The sequence below is a fragment of the Vulpes vulpes genome, chromosome 11, assembly GCF_048418805.1.
Source record: "Vulpes vulpes isolate BD-2025 chromosome 11, VulVul3, whole genome shotgun sequence".
Classification (NCBI taxonomy): domain Eukaryota; kingdom Metazoa; phylum Chordata; class Mammalia; order Carnivora; family Canidae; genus Vulpes; species Vulpes vulpes.
In genome coordinates, this window is record NC_132790.1 from 62,963,191 (window position 1) to 62,985,565 (window position 22,375).

Sequence of the window (22,375 nt, forward strand, 5' to 3'; positions counted from 1 at the left end):
AAATAATTACTCTGTGTTCTATAAAATGGACAAACATGCTGTATCATTATACAGAGACTCTTGTATGATGTATATATGCATAGCAAAAAATTACATATCAGATTTGACCCCAAATTAATATTAAATATAATGAACATTATTAAATGGTTACTTTTAGATTTCACACCTTCAGTTCCAAAAGGTGTTGAAGTAATTTGTGTATGTTTTATTTTTTTTGTAACATTTTTCTGTAGCTAGCAGAATTAAGAATTGTTTTATTGAATGTACAAGTGACAGTTCAAAAATAGCCTGTCATTTCCCCCACCTTCTTTTTTTTTTTTTTTTTTTTTTTTTTTGCTGTTGATAAGATTTAGTAAGAGTAAACAAAAGAACCAGAAAAGGAATGAAGGTCAATTAAGAAGTTACCAGATAAACAGGAAGCAAAGAGGAAATAGAGAAAGGTACAGACTCCTAGATATACCGTGTTTTATAGAACTGGCATAGAGTTTAGATCTTTAAAACTTCAAGTCAAAAGGAGTTGAGTCAGCAAGTATGAGCGACCATTTGTTTGTCCTGTTACTCTTCATTCCTTTATGTACCAAAACTTTGATGTTTTCAACATTCAATAGAACGTGGACATCAATACTTTTTAAAAAAATTATTCGTTAGTCTTGACTGCAACTGAAAGAATCTAGACAGATAGGAGTAATTGATATTCTAATATTCAGTCACCATATCAGAGTGGTAGTTTTGTGATATTCCCCCACCCAAAACTGAACTGTTTAAATCATTATATTTAACTTTGATTAAAGTTAATGTTGGTTTTTTAAAATTATTTTAACTCAACAGTGTGATGCCATTAGTGTATTGGAAAAAGAACATGACTACAGAGATGAGCATTTTGATTTTATTCAGTCACATATCCGGAAGTTTTGTTTACAATGTATCCTTTTACTATATTGATTGGTGCAGTTGTACCTTAACCTGTTTGTTTGCTTTTTTAATTAAGAGAATTACATTGATGGACTTCAGAAATTCCATAAACTTTTTTCCTTCTGCTTCTGGTTTGAAATATCATTTTAGCTCCCAAATCATTTACATCTGGGTATTTTGAGTTATAAAAGCAAGTGTTGAAATATATAACTTTGATTTGCTGTATTTTAAAGGATTATCAGTCTTTTGTGGAAAATTTTAATGAGTTGGTGTTGTAAACATTCTGATTGCAAAGCAGTGTTCATTTATTGGGAGTGGTGGTCAGGCAAGATCAATATTTAGGTTTGTGTATTCTCATTTTTTAATATGTTCGCTATGTTACCATCTCCACCCATAGTCTAATGCAGTGGTTTCAAAATCTGACTGTACCCTGCTTAAGGTTTACTGAATCGGAACATTTCAAGATGAGGCTGAAGAATCTCTTTTATTTATTTATTTTTAAGACTTTATTTATTTATTTGAGAGAGAGTGAGAGAGCACAAGTAGGGGGAGCGGCAGAGGGAGAGGCAGAAGCAGACACCCTATTGAGCCTGATGCTGGGCTCAATCCCAGGACCCTGGGATCATGACCTGAGCTGGAGGCAGATGCTTAACCAACTGAGCCACCCAGGTGCCCCGAATCTCTGCTTTTAAAAAAGCTTTCTAGGTGCTTTTGATGATCACAAAGTTAGAAAACCTAGTACAAGGCATCTTGTCTAGGTTGCAAGGATTAGAGGAGCCACTGAATAACAATAATGATTAAAAGAAGAATAAAGTGAGGGTTGTAAATGAATGCTTTTAAGAGAATTTGCTATTGAAAACTTTGTCACTTGGGAATCCCTGGGTGGCTCAGCGGTTTGGCGCCTTCCTTTGGCCCAGCGCATGATCCTGGAGTCCTGGGATCGAGTCCCATGTCAGGCACCTTGCATGGAGCCTGCTTCTCCCTCTGCCTGTGTCTCTGCCTCTCTGTCTCTCTCTGTGTCTCTAATGAATAAATGAATAAAATCTTAAAAAAAAAAAAAGAAAGAAAACTTTGTCACAGCTTGAGTGCACTGAGGAGAGCTGTTCTCACCTACTCCTCCTGGTTGCATTCCTGAAGCAAAGCTTTTGGGTCTGAAAAATGAAGAAATGATGACATTAGGAGTAGATAGGAATCATAAGTAATGTATACATGTCTATAGGGTCTGTAGTTTTTCGTTTTCATTAATGGACACTTAATTAAAGGACCACTGAAACCTAGCTGGATAATGAATAAGATCACTTGACACTGGTAGTAGTTTCCCCTTCCCCTTTTCACCTCAGTACTTTGTCCTTCCCGTGGCCCTTTCTTTTCTCCTGTCATTTAATAGTTGACTTGGATTGAATTGAAGGGTATTTGTCTACAAAAAGAAGACAAAAAGTGGGAGTAATTGAAGTAGATGTCTATAGAGTTTTTTGTTATCTTTGAAGATTAGCAAATTTGGGAACAGGCAGTCTTTTTTTTTTTAAGATTTTATTTATTTATTTGACGGAGAGAGTACAAGCAGGGAGAGCAGCAGACAGAGGGACAGGGAGAAACAGGCTCCCCACTGAGCAGGGAGCTAAATGTGGGGGCTCCATCCCAGGACTCTGAGCTCATGATCTGAGCTAAAGGAAGACGCTTAACTGACTGAGCCATTTAGGCACCTCAACAAGCAGTCTCTTTAAACATTCATTTAATGCTGTTCTTGAAAATGTACATACAGAAATGTAATCAGGAAGGAAGACTGTCCACTAAAATAACTACAGACAGGGTTCCTGGGTGGCTCAGTGGGTTAGGCATCTGCCTTTGACTCAGGTCATGATCCCAGGGTCCTGTGATTGAGTCCCATGTCAGGCTTCCTGTTCAGCAGGGAGCCTGCTTCTCCCTCTCCTGCTCCCCCTGCTTGTGCTCACTCTCTTTGTCAAATAAATAAAATCTTTAAAGGGGCACCTGGGTGGCTTAGTGGTTGAGCATCTGCCTTTGACTCAGGTCATGATCCTGGGGTCCTGGGATCGAGTTCTGCATCAGGCTCCCCACAGGGAGCCTGCTTTTCCCTCTGCCTATATCTCTGCCTGTGTGTATCTCTCATGAATAAATAAAAAATTTAAAAATCTTATAAAAAATAAAATCTTTTTTAAATAAAATCTTTAAAAAATAAATTAACTAAAATAAAATAATTACAGACCTTGAGTAGAGCCCATTGATTTTAGAATACAAACTGAGAAGTCACTTCAAGATGGTGAGGGGTATATGTGTGTATCTGTGTGAAGGCAACAGTTCAAAATCATCTTTAAGTTTTGTAAATGTTTACTGCAATGCAAATTTGTCAGCTATTTCATAAATTGGTTCTCATGAGAAAAAATCACTCGTTAATGAAAAGTTCACACAGTTAAGCTTTTACTTAAGATGTTTGTTTCTATCAAGTTTTATAAGCCATATTTAGCAATGCCACTCTTAGATTCATAAGCCTTGGTTCCCACTCATGAGTATCCCAGCTCAGAAGTAGAAGTTTGACCATTCCCAACATTTCTCCTTGTTCTGAGTCATCATCTCAGGACATAGTGGGCAGTACTAGAGCATGGTCCTTAGCAGTGGCTGTAGAATTTCTGATAGCCACTCTGACCACACCTCGTCTGTCAGTAGTCATGTTGCCCCTTTTCCACAGGCCTCTCTTGATCTTTGGATCTACTATATCATTTGGCTAAGAGGTCCAAGTTAGAGTCTGCTTTAACTAATACATCTTTATGTGAGGTGGTGTTACCTCCAGTTTTGATCATGAAATCAACTTTTGCTTTGAATCTTGCCTGAAAGTTTCCTGAAAGTACCTCTTGGTTAATCATCTCTCTTCAGTGGGTCTCCTGAGCTTTGCTCTTCAAGTCCTAATTCCTGTGACTAGTGAAAACCACAAGAGATACTAGTGGACACCATTTTTTTTAATATGCAAGCAAAATAGTTATTAATAAATAATAGCTCTCCATGAGGATTAGGAAGGTTAAACACAAATTACCTCTTGTGCTTTAAATGTAGAGGTAGTAGCCATGTCAGTATTACTAAATTTACCTTTATTTTCTTGGCTTAATGAGACTTTTGCCTCCTAAATTAAGTTCAGTTTTGTAAAGATTGCTGTTTGCATTTTAGTCTATCTGTATTCTGTACTTTTGAAATTCTTGATTACCCTCTAATGTACCTCTGGGAACTATTTTTGAAACCAATATGCATGTAAATGTTGAGAACACAGAATTTTATTGTATCTGTTCATGGAATTTGTCCAAAAATTTCTTTAACAGCATTATTCAGATGGTGCAGCGCTTATTTACACTTCAGTAAAAGAAAATAAAAATATAGATTTAGTATATAAATATATTGTTCAGAAACTGTATGGATTTCCCTATAAAATTCCTGCTGTTGTTGTGGAAAAAGATGCAGTATTTATGTAAGTATACTCATAAGTGTATTGTTTTATCATGTGTCATTGCTGCAATTTGATGGTGAATCCTCATGTTTGGTTTTGAGGTGAGACCCAATAGACCTTTCCATGATGCACAGGTGAGAATCTCTTCCTAGATTGATTTATTCATAACCTGCTTTGATCAATTTATTTTTGCCCGTTAGATTTATTGCTGGCCCTAAGCCCTTTTTGGAAGGCCTTACTATTATATATATATAGCTAAACTGTTGAGTGCATATATCAGTGTATTTACTTACTCTTTGATTGGTTTTGATACATAAAGGACCCAGTGTATAAACATGCTTTTAAAAAGTTATGTGAAGGGCAGCCCTGGTGGCTCAGCGGTTTAGCGCCGCCTACAGCTCAGGGCATGATCCTGGAGACCCAGGATCGAGTCCCACGTCAGGCTCCCTTCATGGAGCCTGCTTCTCCCTCTGCCTGTGTCTCTGCCTCTCTCTCTCTGTCTCCTCTCTGTGTATTCTCATGAATAAATAAATAAAATCTTTAAAAATAAATAAAAAGTTATGTGAATACATTGAGAGGTAATAATAATTAACCCCCCAAACTGTGTGTTTTTAAAATCAGGAAGATTAAGAACCTTTTTAAGTAGAAGTCGGTAAGCTATAACTTGAGCATTATAATAAAAAAAGAAACTGATTAGTTTTGGATTTTTTTTTTAAGATTTTATTTATTTGGAGTGGAGAGAAAGAGAGCATGAGCAGGAGTGAGGGGCAAAGGGAGAGGGAGAAGCAGGCTCTCCACTGAGCAAGGAGCTGGATGCAGGGCTCAATCTCAGGCCCCTGGGATCATGACCTGAGCTGAAGGCAGATGCTTAACCTTCTGAGCCATCCAGGTGCCCCAAAAGCTGATTACTTTTTCATAATTGGTTAGATACGTTCCCTTTAATGTGATCATGGGTTTAATGAAGGAATGACAATATAAATGTTTGAGATTTATCATATGCATTTCTTTTCCAGACCAGCAGGGTGGGATAATGATAAGAAAATAGGAATATTACATGAAAATTTTCAAACATTAAAAGCAGAAGATAATTTTGAAGACATTATAACTAAACCACCTGTCCGAAAGGTAACAGTTTTAGTATGTATAGTCTTTTAAACCTGGTGGTGGGGGGGGGAGTTCCATAATTTTAAGTTAGGTAAGAGGATCCTTTCCTATCAAGAGCTTTTCTAATTATAATTTGGATGTTTCCGATGTCAATTTAAAATAAAGATCTGTGTTATCAAAATATAAACTAGCTATTCAGTTAATGAATTCTTAGCCTTTGGCATATTTATATTAGAAAATAGTACAGATTCCATATTCTAATGGAAATAATGGATTGGTTGTAGCGAATATATGGATCTTGAAGAGTTTGAGTAGGTTGAAGCTGTGAACTTTCCATCCTAGAACTCAGCCAAAAGCCAAGAAAACATTGTTAGAATAGATATTAGCTTCTATCTGTTAAAGGAGATCTGGAATCTTCTCCATAGTTACTAGCCCACAGCTATCCGCAAGCTTCCAGTTTAGTCTTAATTGTTGTATGTTATTCATAGGACTATTTAATCTTTCAGAAAGTACTCCTCTTTCACATATTTTGATTTCATGTTAAATAATAGGTCATGTTCTATAGTCAGATATTACAGATGTTTCCAGAAAGTTGTGTAAAAATAAGTTTATAAAAAATAATAATAATAATGTTTATATATAGTACTTCTCAGTGGCTTTTAAGTGGATATGCTTTAGGAAAAATAATTTTCATTTAACATGTAATAAGATTTTTACTAAAAATCGAAACATTGATATTGAGCATCTGTCCTCTGTGGGTAATTAGAAACAAGAGAATTAATGACAAGTGAAAAATCACTTGGCATGATATTTGGCATAGATGTCTCTTAAAAGAAATGCACACGTCAAGGAAAAACACAACAGCTGTTTTTCGTATTCTCTTTTACCAGGAGAATTACGCTGTAGGTTGTCTTTTATTCATCCCACTAATATCTCCTGAGCCCCTGTTTAGGCACTAGGTGCTAAATAGGGCAATACTGCAATAATAAATCGGTGCACGTGCCAGTTCTCAAGTGCTGATAAGTGCTGTGGCTATAAAGCCCAATGGGGAAGAGTGAGGGAGAGCAGTGGCATATGGAGGGGTGCTGTTTTAGAAGGGGTTAGGGAGGGCAGCCCCAGTGGCGCAGAGAGGCCCAGTGGCTCTCAATAAATAAATAAATAAATAAATAAATAAATAAAATAAATAAATAAATAAATAAATAAAATCTTTTTAAAAAAAAGGAAGAAGAAGGGGTTAGGGAATGGCTCTGTATGCTGATGGAGCAGAAAATGCTCATGTCCTGAGGCAGGAATGTATTCAGAGGGCAAAGAGGTTGGAAAAGAGTGTAGAAGAGGGCCAGGCTGATAGAAGAAGGAAGGCGCTGTTAGGACTTTGAATTTCATCTTGAGTGAGGTGGAAAGCAACTGGAGGCAAAGTTTGAGCAGAGGAGTGATAAAGGAAAAGGATTGCTCTGGCTGCTGGTGGAAAATAGACCCATGGCATGCATTGTACAGAAAGAGTAGAAGTGGGAGATGGTTGCTGCTGCTTTTTGCCTGATTATTCTGCAGGTAGAAGAGCCATTATATTTTTATTTCAGAGAAACCAGGGGCAAGTTGCTTTTCACTTTTAAAACACCTAACTATTGGTTAGCATATTTTATAAGCATGATTAATATACCTAGGACTCTAAGGTTGTGCTGTCCAATACAGCAGCTACTAGTCACATGTAGCCTAAGAACTTACTAAGTAAAACTGGGCAGCCCGGGTGGCGCAGCGGTTTAGCGCCACCTGCAGCCTGGGGTGTGATCCTGGAGACCCGGGATTGAGTCCCACATCAGGCTCCTTGCGTGGAGCCTGCTTCTCCCTCTGCCTGGGTCTCTGTCTCTCTCTTTCTGTGTGTGTCTCTCATGAATAAATAAATAAAATCTTAAAAAAAAAAAAAGAACTTATTAAGTAAAACTGAATAAAATTAAAATGTCAGTACCTGAGTCACAGTAGCCACATTTTCTCTCCATCTTTCTCTTCTCTCCTCTCCTTCTCCTCTCCTTCTCCTTCTCCTCTCCTCTCCTCTCCTCTCCTCTCCTCTCCTCTCCTCTCCTCTCCCTTCTCTCTCTCTTTCTTTCTTTCTTTCTTCCTTCCTTTCCTTCCTTTCCTTTCCTTCCTTCCTTCCTTCCTTCCTTCCTTCCTTCCTTCCTTCCTTCCTTCCTTCCTTCCTTCCTTCCTTTTTGAGAAAGAAAGGGTGTGAGGTGGAGGAGGGACAGAGAGAGGAGGAGAGCAAGGTAATCTCAAGCAGGCTCCACACTCAGTGTGGAGCTGGACGTGGGGCTCGATCTCACGACCCCAAGATCATGACCTGAGCTGAAATCAAGACGTGACTCAGATGGTTAACCTATTTAGCCACCCAGGTGCCCCACAGTAGCCACATTTCAAATGCTCAGTAGCTATAGGTGACTGGTGGCTACAGTATTGAACAGCACAGCTATCAAACATTCATACTTTTGCAGATCATTATTGAACAGCTTTACTGTAGGAACTTGGGTCAGGCAGCTCACTTATGTAAATATAATTTGATAATGTTTATATTGAAAAATCTTTTTTTAATCTAGAGAGTATGTTATTAATAGTTTCAGCATAATATACTAGACTTGCTCATTTATGCATTGCTCATTTCAGTTTGTGCATGAGAAGGAAATTGTGGCAGAAGATGACCAGGTGTTTCTTATGAAGCTACAGGTATGAAATTATATCAGAAGCAGGTTTAGTATTGTTAGTGGATAAACTGCTCTTATATATTTTTAAAACTACAGCAATACATGCTGTTAGTTTCTAATCTAGGACTCTCTTGTGTTTTTCAGTCCCTTTTAGCAAAGCAACCACCAACTGCAGCTGGAAGGCCTGTGGTCAGTATTACAGATTTTGACAAAATTATTAAAGTGCCGTACATTATTGGTTTAGTTTCTTTTTTCCTTAATCATAGACATGTCTCATATGGGTGTGCTTTGATATAAATTTGAATCAAGAATTCTTTTGGAATTTGTGACATTTTAAAGGATAAACTTCACTCATTTTAAAAATATTTAAATCCTAAAGATCCATTTTGTCTTGTCACACAGCAGTTACTATGTGAAACGTTTACATGTGTTACTGTATAAATCTTCACAACAGCCCTGTGAGGCAGGTACTACCAGCCCTATTCTGCAGGTGGGGAAGTGGAGGCCTTGGAGGACCTTATAGCTTGACTGAGATTTTATTCTAGTAGGATGAAAGTTCAAATTGGAACCCGGATCTGACTCCCATGCTTATACTTGTAATCACACTCCATTATTCAATATGTTCTTTTTTCATTGAAAGAGAATTTGTATTCTAAATGTGATGGGTCTCTGATATTTTCTGATACTGAGGACATGATTGCTAAACATTTCCAGCAGTGGCTTGTAGAATAAAAGTACCAGTAGAACAGCTGGGGGACAGTTAAAAAGTAATTTCTTTTTATAATAACTTTTGTGAAGTTGGATGTTTCCCAATTTCTCTACAAGCCATAATTATGGCTTTCTTATTTTTACATAGGATGCCTCACCAAGAGTCCCAGGAGGCTCCCCTCGAACACCAAACCGATCTGTGTCATCCAATGTTGCCAGCGTGTCACCCATCCCTGCTGGGTCCAAAAAAATTGATCCAAACATGAAAGGTACATTTTCTCTTTTCCTAGGAAAGACAACACAGTACATTTCACACTAAAAGGAAATCTACCTACCTTCCCACCTTTTCCATAGCTGTTTTCATTTTTGTGCAATAGCTTCTAATCTTTGTCTCTGTTGATATAATCTCATAGTTAATCAAAATTCAAACTTTTATAATATGTCTGTGGTATAAGCTTTATGAAAATTTTGTATTACATTTAATCTTTCTCCTATGTAGACCATTGAAGAAATTCATGTTAATACATAAAAAAGCTATAAACATAATAAATTGCCATAAGTGGGATTAGTAGGTGAGAGTTTATACGTTTTTTTGTCTTTTAATAATGTGTTTCGAATGGCTTATTCAATTTACAAGTCAACATTGGGTGTTGCAACTTTGCCACAACCTAATCAGCATTCTTTAAATACTAGTAAGAGCTTTGTCCCTGGTATTTCCTTTCTACTTGTATTTTCCTTCTGTGAATTGTTTCATGTTATCCTTTACCCTTTTATCTCTTGAAACTTCTACCCGTTCTCATAAAGGCTTAGGTAGCATTTTGTAATATTTGAGGCAGACATTTCTCAACAATTACATGTTTGAAGAACCTTTGTCAAAAGGAAAGTATAGCAGCATTTAACATCCATTTAAATGCTTTTGGTTTTTAAAAATAACATTCTGGGAACGGCTGGGTGCTTCAATGGTTGAGCATCGGCCTTTGGCCCAGAGCGTGATCCCAGGGTCCTAGGATCAAGTCCCACGTTGGGCTGCCCACAGGGAGCCTGCTTCTCCCTCTGCCTAGGTCTCTGGCTCTCTCGTGAATAAATAAATAAAATCTTTAAAAGAATAATTAATAAATCATTCTGATTTTTTTAAATAATTATATTCTTAAAGCCTACTGATATTTTGTTTTACATATGAATAAATTAGAGAGACATTACCCTGGCTCAAAACCAGACTTGAGTTTAGAATACACAGCTCTTGGGACACCTGGGTGGCTCAGCGGTTGAGCGTCTGCCTTTGGCTCGGGGCATGATCCTGAAGTTCCAGGGTCGAGTCACACATCAGGCTCCTGCAGGGAGCCTGCCTGCTTCTCCCTCTGCCTCTCTCTCTCTGTGTCTCATGAATAAATAAGTAAAAAAAAAAAAACTTAAAATTTTAAGTATTAATTAATTTTAAGTATTAATTATTATGTATGTGATTACTAATCTAATAATTTATAGAAGAATCTGATGTTTTGAGTGAAAGTTTTTTGGCTTTTGTTTTTTCAATAGCTGGAGCTACAAGTGAAGGTGTCCTGGCAAATTTCTTCAATAGTTTGCTGAGTAAAAAGACTGGTTCTCCAGGAGGCCCTGGAGTTGGCAGTGGTAGCCCTGGAGGTGGAGCTGGAAGTGGAAGCAGTGGTTTACCACCGTCCGCCAAAAAATCAGGTATAGTTACCGAGAGCTTTTTTTTTTAAATAGTTTTATTGAGATACAGTTTACATACCATGAAGTTCACTCATTTAAAGTATACAGTTCAGTATTACAGTATATTTACAGAGTTATGCAAACCACTATGATCTATTTTTAAAACATTTTAATCTTCCCGAAAAGAAACCTCTACCTTATTTGCAGTAATGTCTTTTTTCCCTCCTAATCCCCTAGTTGTAGGCAACCACTCATCTGCTTTGTCTGTGGATTTGCCTATCTGGAGATTTCATATAAATGGAATCATACAGTAGATGCCTTCTTTAATGTTTTCAAGGTCCATTCACATTGTAGCATTTATCATTATTTCATTCCTTTTTAATACTGAATAAAATTCCATTTATGCATATGCCACATTTTCTTTGTCTACTCATCAGTTGATAGACAAACTGTTTCCAATTTTGGCCCTTATAAATAGAACCACTGTGAACATGTGTTTTTGACAAATATTTGAAAATGACATATGTTTTCATTTCTCTTGGGTATATACGCAGGAGTGGAATTGTTGGGTCCTGTGGTAACTCTGTGTTTGAGTTTTTGAAGAACTGCCAAAGTGTTTTGCAAAACACTGCATTGTTTTATATTTTCAACAACAGGGAACAAGGATCCCAATTTCTCTACATCTTCTCCAACATTTGTTTTTGTCCATCTTTTTGATTAGAGCCATCCTAGTGGCTATGAAGTCATATCTCATTGTGGTTTTGACTCTTGCATATCTTTGATAGCTAATGCTGTTGAGAATCTTTTCAAGTGTTTATTGACCATTTGTAGATCTTTGGAGAAATGTCTATTCAATCCCTGCCCGTTTTTAAGTTGGATTATTTGTCTTTTCATTGTTGAATTTTAAGTGTTCTTTATATATTTTGTTTACTAGACCCTTATCAAATGTACAGTTTGTAGATGTTTTCTCCCATGTATTGTCCTTTCACTTCTTGATGTCTTCTAAAGCACAAAAGGGTTTAATTTTGATGAAGTCCAATTTATTTTTCTTTTGTTGATTGTGTAACTGCCCTTTATCAGACTTTTTAACCCATTTTCCTTTTAAATCCCATCTTCTTGCCACCGTTTTCACAAATACCATTGTGCAGTTACAATTTTTGGTACCTTTTACGGGTTTTTGGGTGTAAAGTGAATTACTTCTTGGCTTTTCCCACTGCCAGTATAGAAGAGTAAGCTTTCCCAAGACTGCTAATATAGTTACCACACATTCATATTCTTTGTGCATTCTAAAATTTTGTTGCTATTTTCTGTTTTACTGTTCTTATTGTTCTGTGCCTTTTTAAAAAATATCTTTATGAGATTAAGTGATAGGTGCTAGTTTTACTTCCATTTGTTAACAGACCCTATGAGGGTTTTTTAAAAAATTTTCTTCGAGAGGATTGATTTTTAAGGATGTTTATATGACTTAGTATGCTAGATAAAGTTAATGAAACTGTCGGCAGTTTTTAAATGAGGAGACATTGACGTAAAAGATACTTTGACTTCTATCTAAATCTTGATTTTTTTTTCCCTTTAATGTAGGCCAGAAGCCTGTCCTATCAGATGTTCATGCAGAACTAGACAGAATTGCACGCAAACCGGTTACAGTTTCTCCTACAACACCTACATCTCCTACGGAAGGAGAAGCTTCTTGAAGATACCAAATAAAGCCATTTATTCAGTTTTCTGGGATAATGTAAACTTGCCTCTGCCTTCTCCTTCAAAAGTGGAATTAGGGAACTGGAGTGCTTTTTCAGATGGACTAAATTTATTTCTTTTTTCTTTTCTTTTCTTTTTTTTTTTTTTTTTTGTGTGTGTGTGTGTGTGGTTGCCCATTTTTTTAAAAGGAAGCTATACAGAAGAAAAATTATTCTACACTATGTAGGATTGCTGTTTGCATTGCCACTTTGCATAAGGAAATAATTTTGGATTTTGAAAAACTCAGAATTTATAGATCTGAAATACAGCCGTGTGATCATACTTTAAAGGCTATTTAAAACATAGGAGGGTTTAGGAAAGGGCAGAAAATAATATGCTTTGGGCATTTGACTGACTTGGAAGTCCAAGCATACTTTAGTTAAGACTATTAAAATCATTTGAAAAATTATGTATTAGTTTTGCTGGAAAGGAGAAAATGACCAATTGTCAAATTTTCCACACCAGTGTAAACAACCACCACACATGGGATATGCTGAGAAAACTATCAGATAGCGTTTTATACACTAGTCATTGTCTCAACCCATGATCCTGTAAGTTGTCATCAAAATATGATTTTGAAATATTGGCCAAGATTCATTTCTTTAACTGAGAAGAAAAGAAAGCACACTGCCTAAATGCATAAAAGAAAAATGCAGAGGTTATTAAAATGTAAAGAGGTAACAGTCTTTGGATTTGTCTATCTATATCTGTATTAATATATAGATATAGATATATATATGGCTCTGCCTTAATATACCCCTTTTTTGTTTGTGACTTTCAACTGTAATCAGTTAATAAAGTATTTATTCTCTGCATTCAGGTTCAAATAACTTGTTGCATTCTCTTATACATAATTTGTATTTATCAATGAATATAAGATTCATTAGTATTTTGAGGTGTTTGACGTAATAGGATTATTAAGCATTCTGATCTTTGTGAGAGACAAGTGAATACATGGTATTCACTATCCTGTAAGTTTCCTTAAGTTGGAAGTTTACCGTGATCAGCACATCTTCCCCACAAGCATGTCTCAAACTACGGAATCTTATGTCAGCATTTCTAGTAGATAAAAAGGTAGCCTTTTATCATTATTGGGCAGAAGCTGTTTTAAAAGCTTGGCAAATGCACTGACACATAGGTCCTCTCTTACAGGTGAGAACACCTGTTAGTAGTTAAACCTGATTTTTCAATACTGTTTTTAAATGCTTGTTTTAGAACCTTCATAAGAACAGTTTGACTTCTTACTGAAGTTCAGCTAGAGAACACATGCACATTTAACTTACATTACATTTAACTTATCATTACAGATAATGGGGAAAAATGGCCACTGCCCTTTACATTGGCCTTTGTTATTACTTTATATATTCCAAAGATTTTTTTTTCAGCAAAATGTTTGAGGACAATACCTCTACTATCTAACATAATCCTTTCATTAAAATTTTAAAATCTCTACTTTTGAATAGCATTTGGCTCCTAATAGTTAAATATAAATGCTAAAAATACATGAGAGGGTAATAATTTGTTTCAGGGTGGGAAAAACTTAGGCTGTTCATGGGCATGGAAAAATTAATTTGTAAAAACATTTTGTCTGAGGAAATATGAGATGAAAAATGCCACTGATAGAATCTTTAGTCTGGAAAGGGTTCTGCAGTCATGGTGGTGTAAAGACCAATTTTTCTAAAGTAGTACATGATGAAGTAAGCAAGACTAATGAAAGAAAGAAAAATCTCTGACTGTACATCATGGTATACTTTGATATGTCTGCTGTGTTTGCATGTCTAGGCCAACTCATTCTTTTCTGTATGACATTGGAGATGTACTAGAAAATCCTTGGAATTGAGTCATTAGCTGAAATAATTGTAATCGTTCACTTTATAGGGTATTCGGTTTTAAAACCTTGTGTTACCATGTTTAAATCTTAAACTGATTTTTGTCCCTATTTTTTGCAAGGAAATTTGTTTTTAAACTATTTAAAACTTTTTTGTTTTTAGGCACTTGTTATTGAAGTATACAATAGAGAAAAGTATACAGATATCAGGTTATATGGATTGAAATACCAACTAATCACCAAGATCAAGGACATTACTGGCATCCCATATGCTTCCTATGTGCCCCTTATCAGCACCTCTACCCACCAAGGGATCACAGTCCCCACTTCCACAACCATAGATAAGTTTTATTTATTTTTAAGCTTGATATACATGGGATCTTAGAGTTTATATTCTTTTTTGTGCAAGGCCTCTTTCAAGAGGTATTAGTTCTGTGACACATCAACAAATGCATGTAGCAGTAATTATCCATTCTCATTGCACCATAATATTCCATCTTGCAAATACATTATAATTTATCCATTATCCTATTGATGGATGTATATTAGTTTCCTCTTGCTGCTGTAACAAAGTTACCACAATTTAGTGGCTTAAAACAATACAAATTTGTTATCTTACTATCTGGCGGTCAGAAGTCCAAAATCAGTCTTACTGGACAGAAATTAAGGTGTCAGCAGTGCTGATTTCTTTTGGAGGCTCCAAGGAGCATCTGTTTCCTTCCTTTCCAGCTTCTAGAGGCTGCTTGGATTCTTTAGGTTCTCGGTCCCTTCATCTTCAAGGCCAACAGCATAGCATCTTCAACTGGGTGCTTCCATCTCATTGTCTCTCACGCTGAACCTGCTGCCTCCCTTGTGTCAGCATCCATGTGATTAAGTTGGGCTCACCTGAGCAAACCAATGTAAGCTCCCTCAACACTTCACTCTCTTTACTAACATGATTTCTCAAGAGAAATTGAGTCTAATTCTAATCTTTGCTCCTCTATGGGCATTTTTTCCCCTTTTGGCTTATTTCAAGATTTTGTATCTTTGATTTTAATGCAGTTTGATATATTATGCCTAGGTGCAGTTTTGGGATTTATCCTTCTTAGTGTTCTGTGAACTTTCTGGATCTGTGGTTTAGTGTCTTGACTAATTTGGGGGAAATTCTCAGTCATTATTGCTTCAAATATTTTTGCTGTTCCTTTCTTCTGGTACTTTCATTATATGTATGTTACATCTCTATAGTGTTAGGATATTCTGTTCCTTGCCTCCTCCCCCTCCGACCTTTTTTTCTCTTTGCTTTTTAGTTGGAAATTTCTATTTATATATGTTGTCACTCAGAGATTCTTTCTTCAACCATGTTCTGTCAACTAGCCCATAAAAAGTATTCTTCATTTCTGTTAGTTTCTTTTTTATTTTAACTCTAGCATTTTTTTTATTTCTTAGAATTTCTCTCTGTTTATATTATCCATCTGTTCTTGCACATTGCCTACTTTTTCTGTTAGATCCCTTAATATATTAATCATAGTTGCTTTAAATTCATAGCCGGATAACTCATTTTTGCCATATCTGAATTCAATTCTGACGTTTGCTCTGTCTCTTCAAAGTACTTTTTGCCTATTTCTATGCTTTGTAATTTTCTGTTGATAGCTGGACATGATAAAAAGAACTCCAGTGAATAAACTGTTAGTAATGTGGTGGGAGAGTGTTAGGGGGAGGGGAAGCATTCTGTAGTTCTGTGATTAGGTCTCAGTGAGCCTGTGCTCCTGGGCTGTGAACTTCACCGTGCTTCTCATACTCCCATCTTCACCCCCAAGCCCCTTTTCCGGTGGGACAGGATGGCTACATGCAGAACACCAGGGGATTTTTCTCTGATTTTCCCTTTGAGATCCTGGAGAGTAAAACTCAAAAAAGTGTAGGGAACCCCCTATGACTGGGGGATTTCTAACAGACTTACCTACTCAGTCTCCAGCAACTTGTCAGTTACAATTCAGGCTTCCCTACCCCAGTACTGTCTCCCTCATATTTCTGCTTGGGAGTTTCTAGTTAAGCAAGTTGTTATTCTATGTCCACTTGCAAATCTCCCACCTGGGGATAGGGCTTGGCCCTGGGACTTCACTTCTCTGACAAATCTAAAAAGAGTCGTTGATTTTTCAGTTCAGCCTTTTGTTAGGATGGAGAGATGACTTCCAAACTCCTTGCTTGCTTTCTTGGAAACTGGAAATCTGATTCCCCCCTCTCAGAATCCTAAGCATATCTGCAAAGTCCCTTTGCCAAATAAGGTAACATTCACAGGTTCAGGGGATTAGGATATGGACATCTGTAGGATCATCATTAAACCTAGCAGCTTTCAGCTTTTCAATTGCTATTACAAATTGTGCTGTTATGAGCACTCTCAAATGCGTGTGGTGGGAAATATGTTCTAATTTCTATTGAATATGTATGTAGATATGGATTGCTGGGTCCATGGCTATGTGTATATTCAGCTTTAGTAGATAAAGCCAAACAGTTTTTCCAAAATGGTTATAAGAATTTCCCTTTCTGAGAGAAGATATATCAAATAAGAGTCTAGTGTCCAGGTTATATAAATAATTCTTACAATTCAAAACAAGTAACCTAATGTTAAAATGGCCAAAAGATTTGAATAGACATTTCTCCAAAAAAGATATACATTCTCACTAGCAGTTGGGGAAATGCAAACCAAAACCACTTCACAGCCAAAATTAAAAATGAGTGTTGGCAAAGATGTGGAGAAATTAGAATCCCCATACTTCACTGGTGGGAATGTAAAATGTAAACTGGTAACCACTTTCAGGAACAATGTGGTGGTTCCTCATAAGAGTAAGCATGTAGTTACCATATGACCCAGCAATGCCACCCCTAGGTAAATACCCCACTGAATGAGAACATCCGTCCTCACAGAAACTTGTATACAAATGGGTGTAGCAGCATTATTCATAATAGCAAAAAGATGTAAACCCAAACACCTACCAACAAATGGATAAACAAAATGTGGCATATCCTACAATGGAATATGTTAAGTTATAAAAAGGAATGAAGTATTGATACATGCTACAACATGGATAAACCTTGAAAACATTGTTAAATGAAAGAAGCCAGTCACAAAGTCACGCTATAGGATTCCATTTATACAAAATGTCCAGAATGGGCAAATTCGTTGAGACAGTAGATTAGTAGTTTGTCTTTAATTTTAGACATGCTGGCAGGTATACAGTAGGATCGCCTAGTGGTTTTAATTGTATTTCCTTGATAACTAACAAAGTGAAGCATGTTTCATGTTTATTGGCCATACAGATACTCTCTTTTGTAAAGTACCCGTTTAAGAATCTTAGAAGTCTTGACCGTTTTATTTTCTTTTTCTTTTGGGGGGAGAGAGGGTGGGAGGAAGGTAAAGGGGAAACTGACTTTTTCTTAACTGACTTATTCTTTATGTATTCAGGATGCTAGTCTTTGTCAGATGTGTATTGTAAATATCTCTCATTTGGTGGTTTGCCTTTTCACTCTCTTACTGGGATCTTTTGATGAATAGGAGTTACTGATTTTAATGTTCCATGTGTCAGCTTTTCTTTATGGTTTTGCTTTTATGACCTGTTTTAAATCTTGCTGCCCTCAAGATGATGATATTCTATGATTTTTTTTTCTAAAAGATTTATTGTTTTACTTTTCTACATTCCTGGGATTTATTTCTATGCATGCTGTGAAGTAGGGGGCAAGATTTTTTTTTTTAATGTAGGTATTCAGTTAATTCAGTACCATTGTTGGGAGAATCATCCTTCTTCACTGCGGTGCCCATTTGGTCATGTTTTGTCCATTTGCATATACTTATGTTTCTGGGCTTTCTACTTTCTTCTATTTGCCAGTTTGCCTATATTGTACCAATACTACAGTCTCAATTTCTGTCCTTTAGCTGGTAAACAAGTCCTCCAGTATTGTTTTTCCTTAAGATTGCTTTGATTCTTGACTCTACATTTCCATAGAAACTTTAGAATTAACTGTTCCACTCACACACACACACACACACACACACATCACCCTGCATTTTGATTGAGATTGCGTTGAATTTATAGATCAATTTGGAGTTCACGGTCATCTTTAGGACACCTTCCAAACTATACACAGGAATATTCTTCCACTAACATAGATTTTCTTTAGTTTCGCCTAGCAGTATTTATATTTTTCAATGTATTATCTTGCACCTCCTATTGATAGATTCTTAAATCAGTGAATTATTTTACGCTATCATAAATGGCATCCTTTTAAATTTTCATTTTATTTGTTGCTGGTGTAAAAAAATACAGCTTTATCATATACATAAACCTTATTCAAATCCCTTTATTAATGTAATAGGTCATGTGTAATTTATTATGTTTTTTTACATGTCGTCTGCAAATAGTTTTATTTCCTCCTTTTTAATGTTGTCTTGCTTTCTGACACTTGTACACAAGTATAGAATACTATAGAACCAATGAGAGGAAGCATCTTTATCTTGTTCCCCATCTCAGAGTGAAAGCTTTTAATATTCCACTATTCAGTGTATTTGCTGCATGCTTTTTGTAGATACTCTATCAAAGAAAGAAAGTTCTCTTCTTTCCTAGTTACTTTATATCATGAGTTTTATCATGAATGAGTGTTAAATTTTATAAACTTTTTTTTATTGAGATAATCATTTTCTTTTCTTCTATTGTTATCATTTACATTACCTTTTAAGAATATTAAGCCAACTTTGTATTCCTGAAATAAATCTAACTTGATGTATTAGTTTTATTATATTGCTGGATTTGATTTGCCAACATTTTATTAGGATTTTGCATTATGCACCTGAGAAAGATTGGCCTGTAATTTTCATTTGTCATCATATTTTTGTCAGTATTTGATATCAAGATTATGTTGACCTCATAAATCAAGTTGGGAAGTATTCTTTTTTTTGTATTCTTTGTAAAGAGTTTGTGAAAGATTGGTGTAAATCTTGTCATTTTGTTTCTTTAAAACTATCAGACATCAATTTTTTAAGGCCCTTTGTGGAACTTGACAATAGCCCAAACAGTAATAGCCATTACAGTTTTCTTATTTGGGCTTCATTTTTCAGAGAAATTACTTTTACAGTTTGCAAAATGCCAAAATACAGGAGTTCCTCTTTCATGTAACACCTTATTAATGTCCAAACAGTTGTTCCCCTGCTGAAATAGGATGACAGTTGATGTCAGGGAATTCTTGCGGAATGTTTGATGAGACTTCTCTTCTCCTGTGGTCATAGTTATTTTAGGAAAAATTATAATCCATACATTAATAAAAAATACATGAAGTAATTAATGTGAAGAAGTACATGGAATTCAAGAATATGTTTAAAGATATTTCTCAGATAACTAGAGAATAGATACGATCATACTTTGAGGAATAATAGTTGATACTGTCCATTTTCTAAAAGTATGGCTACATAGGGAAAGAGAAGTATATACACATACATATATACATACTTACACATAAATTTGGGGCAGAGGGCAGCCCCGGTGGCGCAGTGGTTTAGTGCCGCCTGCAGCCTGGGGCGTGATCCTGGAGACCCTGGATCGAGTCCCACCACATTGTGCTCTCTGCATGGAGCCTGCTTCTCCCTCTGCCTGTGTCTCTGCCTCTCTCTCTCTCTGTGTCTCTATGAATAAATAAATAAAATCTTTAAAAAAAATTACAAAAAATAAATTGGGGGCAGAGTAGTACCTTGATCCCATTGTATCACCAAAATCTTTTTAAAATTAAAATTCTTTCCTGTCTTCTCTTGTGTTAAGATTTTTTCTGAACTTCAAATACCATGATTCTCAAATTTGATCATTGGACTCCTTTACATGTGTATTTAATAAGGAGACTCCAAAGAATTATGTGTCATATTTTAAAAATAAATGATAATATGGATCATACTTATATTTGCCATGATAAATAAAAGCTGGAAAATGTTAAATGTTCATTTACAAATAACAGTAAGTACGTTACGTTAAATAACATTTTTTATAGAAAATAACTTTTATAAAACAAATGTATTGAAAAGAGTGTCATTGTTTTACATTTTTACAAATCTCTGTAATGTCTAGCTTAATAGAAGACAGCCGGATTCTAGTATCTGCTATATTATATCTGATGTGATATGTTGTTTGAATTCTATAAAGAAAATACAGCCTCATAAATATATAGGTAGAAAAGGTAGAAGTATTTTAATAGCTTTTCCAGATAATTGCAGATTTTCTTTTTGGTTTCTAAAATGCAACAAGTCTTAGTTTTTTAAAGGTTAATTACAGTATGGAATTCATTGATCTGACTTGTACTTTAAGTGGATTTTTCCCCTTTGTGATTTTATAACGTTATTTACTGGTCTTTTAGAAAATACCAGTTCACTGAGTTACAGAGTTCTTCCAGGTATTGACATGGAACTATACACAAATTTGACATGTCCTATAGAATATCAAACAAATCACATTGTTTGCAAAGATCTCTTTAGAAAAGTTTAAGTGTGGGGTACCTGAGTGGCTCAGGTCATGATCCCAGGGTCCTGGGATTGAACCCCTTGTCCAGCTTCCTGCTCCACGGGAGTCTGCTTCTCCCTCTGTCCCTGCCCCTGCTCATGCTCTCTCTCTCTCTCTCTCTCTCATTCTCTCCTCTCTCTCAAATAAAATCTTAAAAAAAAAAAAAAGTTTAAGTGATAGGAAACTGTCAGGCTTAGTGACGGATATAAGTTTTCCAAAATCCTGATTTTTTCTGGAAAGTTCAAGTTTTATGAATGCAATGAATATTATCAGTTGTATTCCTTGTACTGACAAGCTCACTTCATTCATTTTAGAGAAAATGCCTGCCAGATACTAAAGTCTGAAAAACCAGTTAGCCTGAAGTAGTAAATATGGTAAATTTTGCAAGTAAATATGGTAAAATAAAGTGTCTAGTTCAGCTTATAACTATTCAATAGCACAAATGATTTTCCTTGAAACACCATTGTACTTCAGTATACAGCAAAAGTAATGTATGCACACTTCCCATTTCCTCATACAGCATTTGAATAAGACAGGTACTAAATGATTACAACTTAATAAAACTAATAATTTTCACTTCATCAAGGGAATTCTTAATGAAATTGGGTTTTTTTTCACACGTGAAGAATACAATGGCTACAAATTCAGTTTTATGCTACTGCCTTGCTTCATGCTGGAATGCCAGTAGTTTTATTCTATCAGCAGTGCAAACAAATGTTCATACAGTGAAAAAGGCATATGAACTCTTAGTAGTCTTATGAGCATAGTTTTTTTTTTCAGTTAATATATTTTATTGTATGTAAATTATACTCTAGTAAAAGAGTATATTTTTTAAAACACTCTGTAAAATTTATTTTTTTTAATTAATTTTTATTGGTGTTCAATTTACCAACATACAGAAAAACACCCAGTGCTCATCCCGTCAAGTGTCCACCTCAGTGCCCATCACCCATTCCCCTCCAACACCCGCCCTCCTCCCCCCTTCCACCACCATAGTTTTGACCTCACACAAATGTTGCAAAGGTCTCCAGACCTCTAGGGGTCCTCTGATCCCCCTAAGAACTACTGTTATAATCCAAAGCCAAATTACTCCTTGATTTTGCCCCATGTTGGCTTAGAATTTAAAACAAGGCTTTGATTCAGAAGTTTTGGTTGATATACTGTAGAATGTGACTCTTCCAAGCATTTTTTTTTTTTTTAAGTCTTTAATTCATGAGAGGCAGAGACATAGGCAGATGGAGAAGCAGGCTCCATGCAGGGAGCCTGATGTGGGACTCAATCCTGGGCCTCCAGGATCATGCTCTGGGCCTAAGGCAGGGGCTAAACCGTTCAGCCACCCAGGTGTCCCATTTTTCTATTGAAATGTCTTCAGTCTGTAATGCAACAACTTTGCCATAGTTAGCTGAGTTAGTCTTGTATACTGTGTTTTGTGTACGTGCACTCTGCTCTCTCCCAAGTTTTGCTCAGCCAGAAAGTACTATTTAGATGGTAGGTGATGATCTTTTGCTGCTCTACCACTGCCTGGTATTTGGAGCGCACTTAATCTTCAAGTAAAATAGATATACTTCAGCCCTGCTTTGCAAGATGTCTGAATATCTTAGCCGCCACCTCCATGAGTATCTTAATGTACAAGACTTGCAGTGCCCACACACTGTGGAAAGAGCCAGAAGAGCCGGGCTACCTCATTTACTAATCACATGACTGTAGAAGAGTCATTTATTGTCCTAAAGCCTTAGTTTCATCACCTGGATGGTGGCAAGGGCAACTT

The 22,375-nt window shown here is 36.1% G+C and overlaps 1 protein-coding gene across 1 annotated transcript in view; it reads left to right on the forward strand.

The window, feature by feature from the left end:
* DYNC1LI1 (dynein cytoplasmic 1 light intermediate chain 1) overlaps positions 1-19,013 on the forward strand; it is a 48,349-nt gene extending 29,336 nt beyond the window's left edge. The window contains exons 6-13 of the mRNA XM_072726597.1: positions 829-922; positions 4,249-4,384; positions 5,377-5,488; positions 8,120-8,179; positions 8,302-8,346; positions 9,014-9,134; positions 10,399-10,554; positions 12,115-19,013. Coding sequence (XP_072582698.1) covers positions 829-922; positions 4,249-4,384; positions 5,377-5,488; positions 8,120-8,179; positions 8,302-8,346; positions 9,014-9,134; positions 10,399-10,554; positions 12,115-12,227 — 837 coding nt within the window. The 3' untranslated portion in view covers positions 12,228-19,013. The remainder of the gene's footprint in view (positions 1-828; positions 923-4,248; positions 4,385-5,376; positions 5,489-8,119; positions 8,180-8,301; positions 8,347-9,013; positions 9,135-10,398; positions 10,555-12,114) is intronic.
* The last annotated feature ends 3,362 nt before the right edge of the window (positions 19,014-22,375 follow it).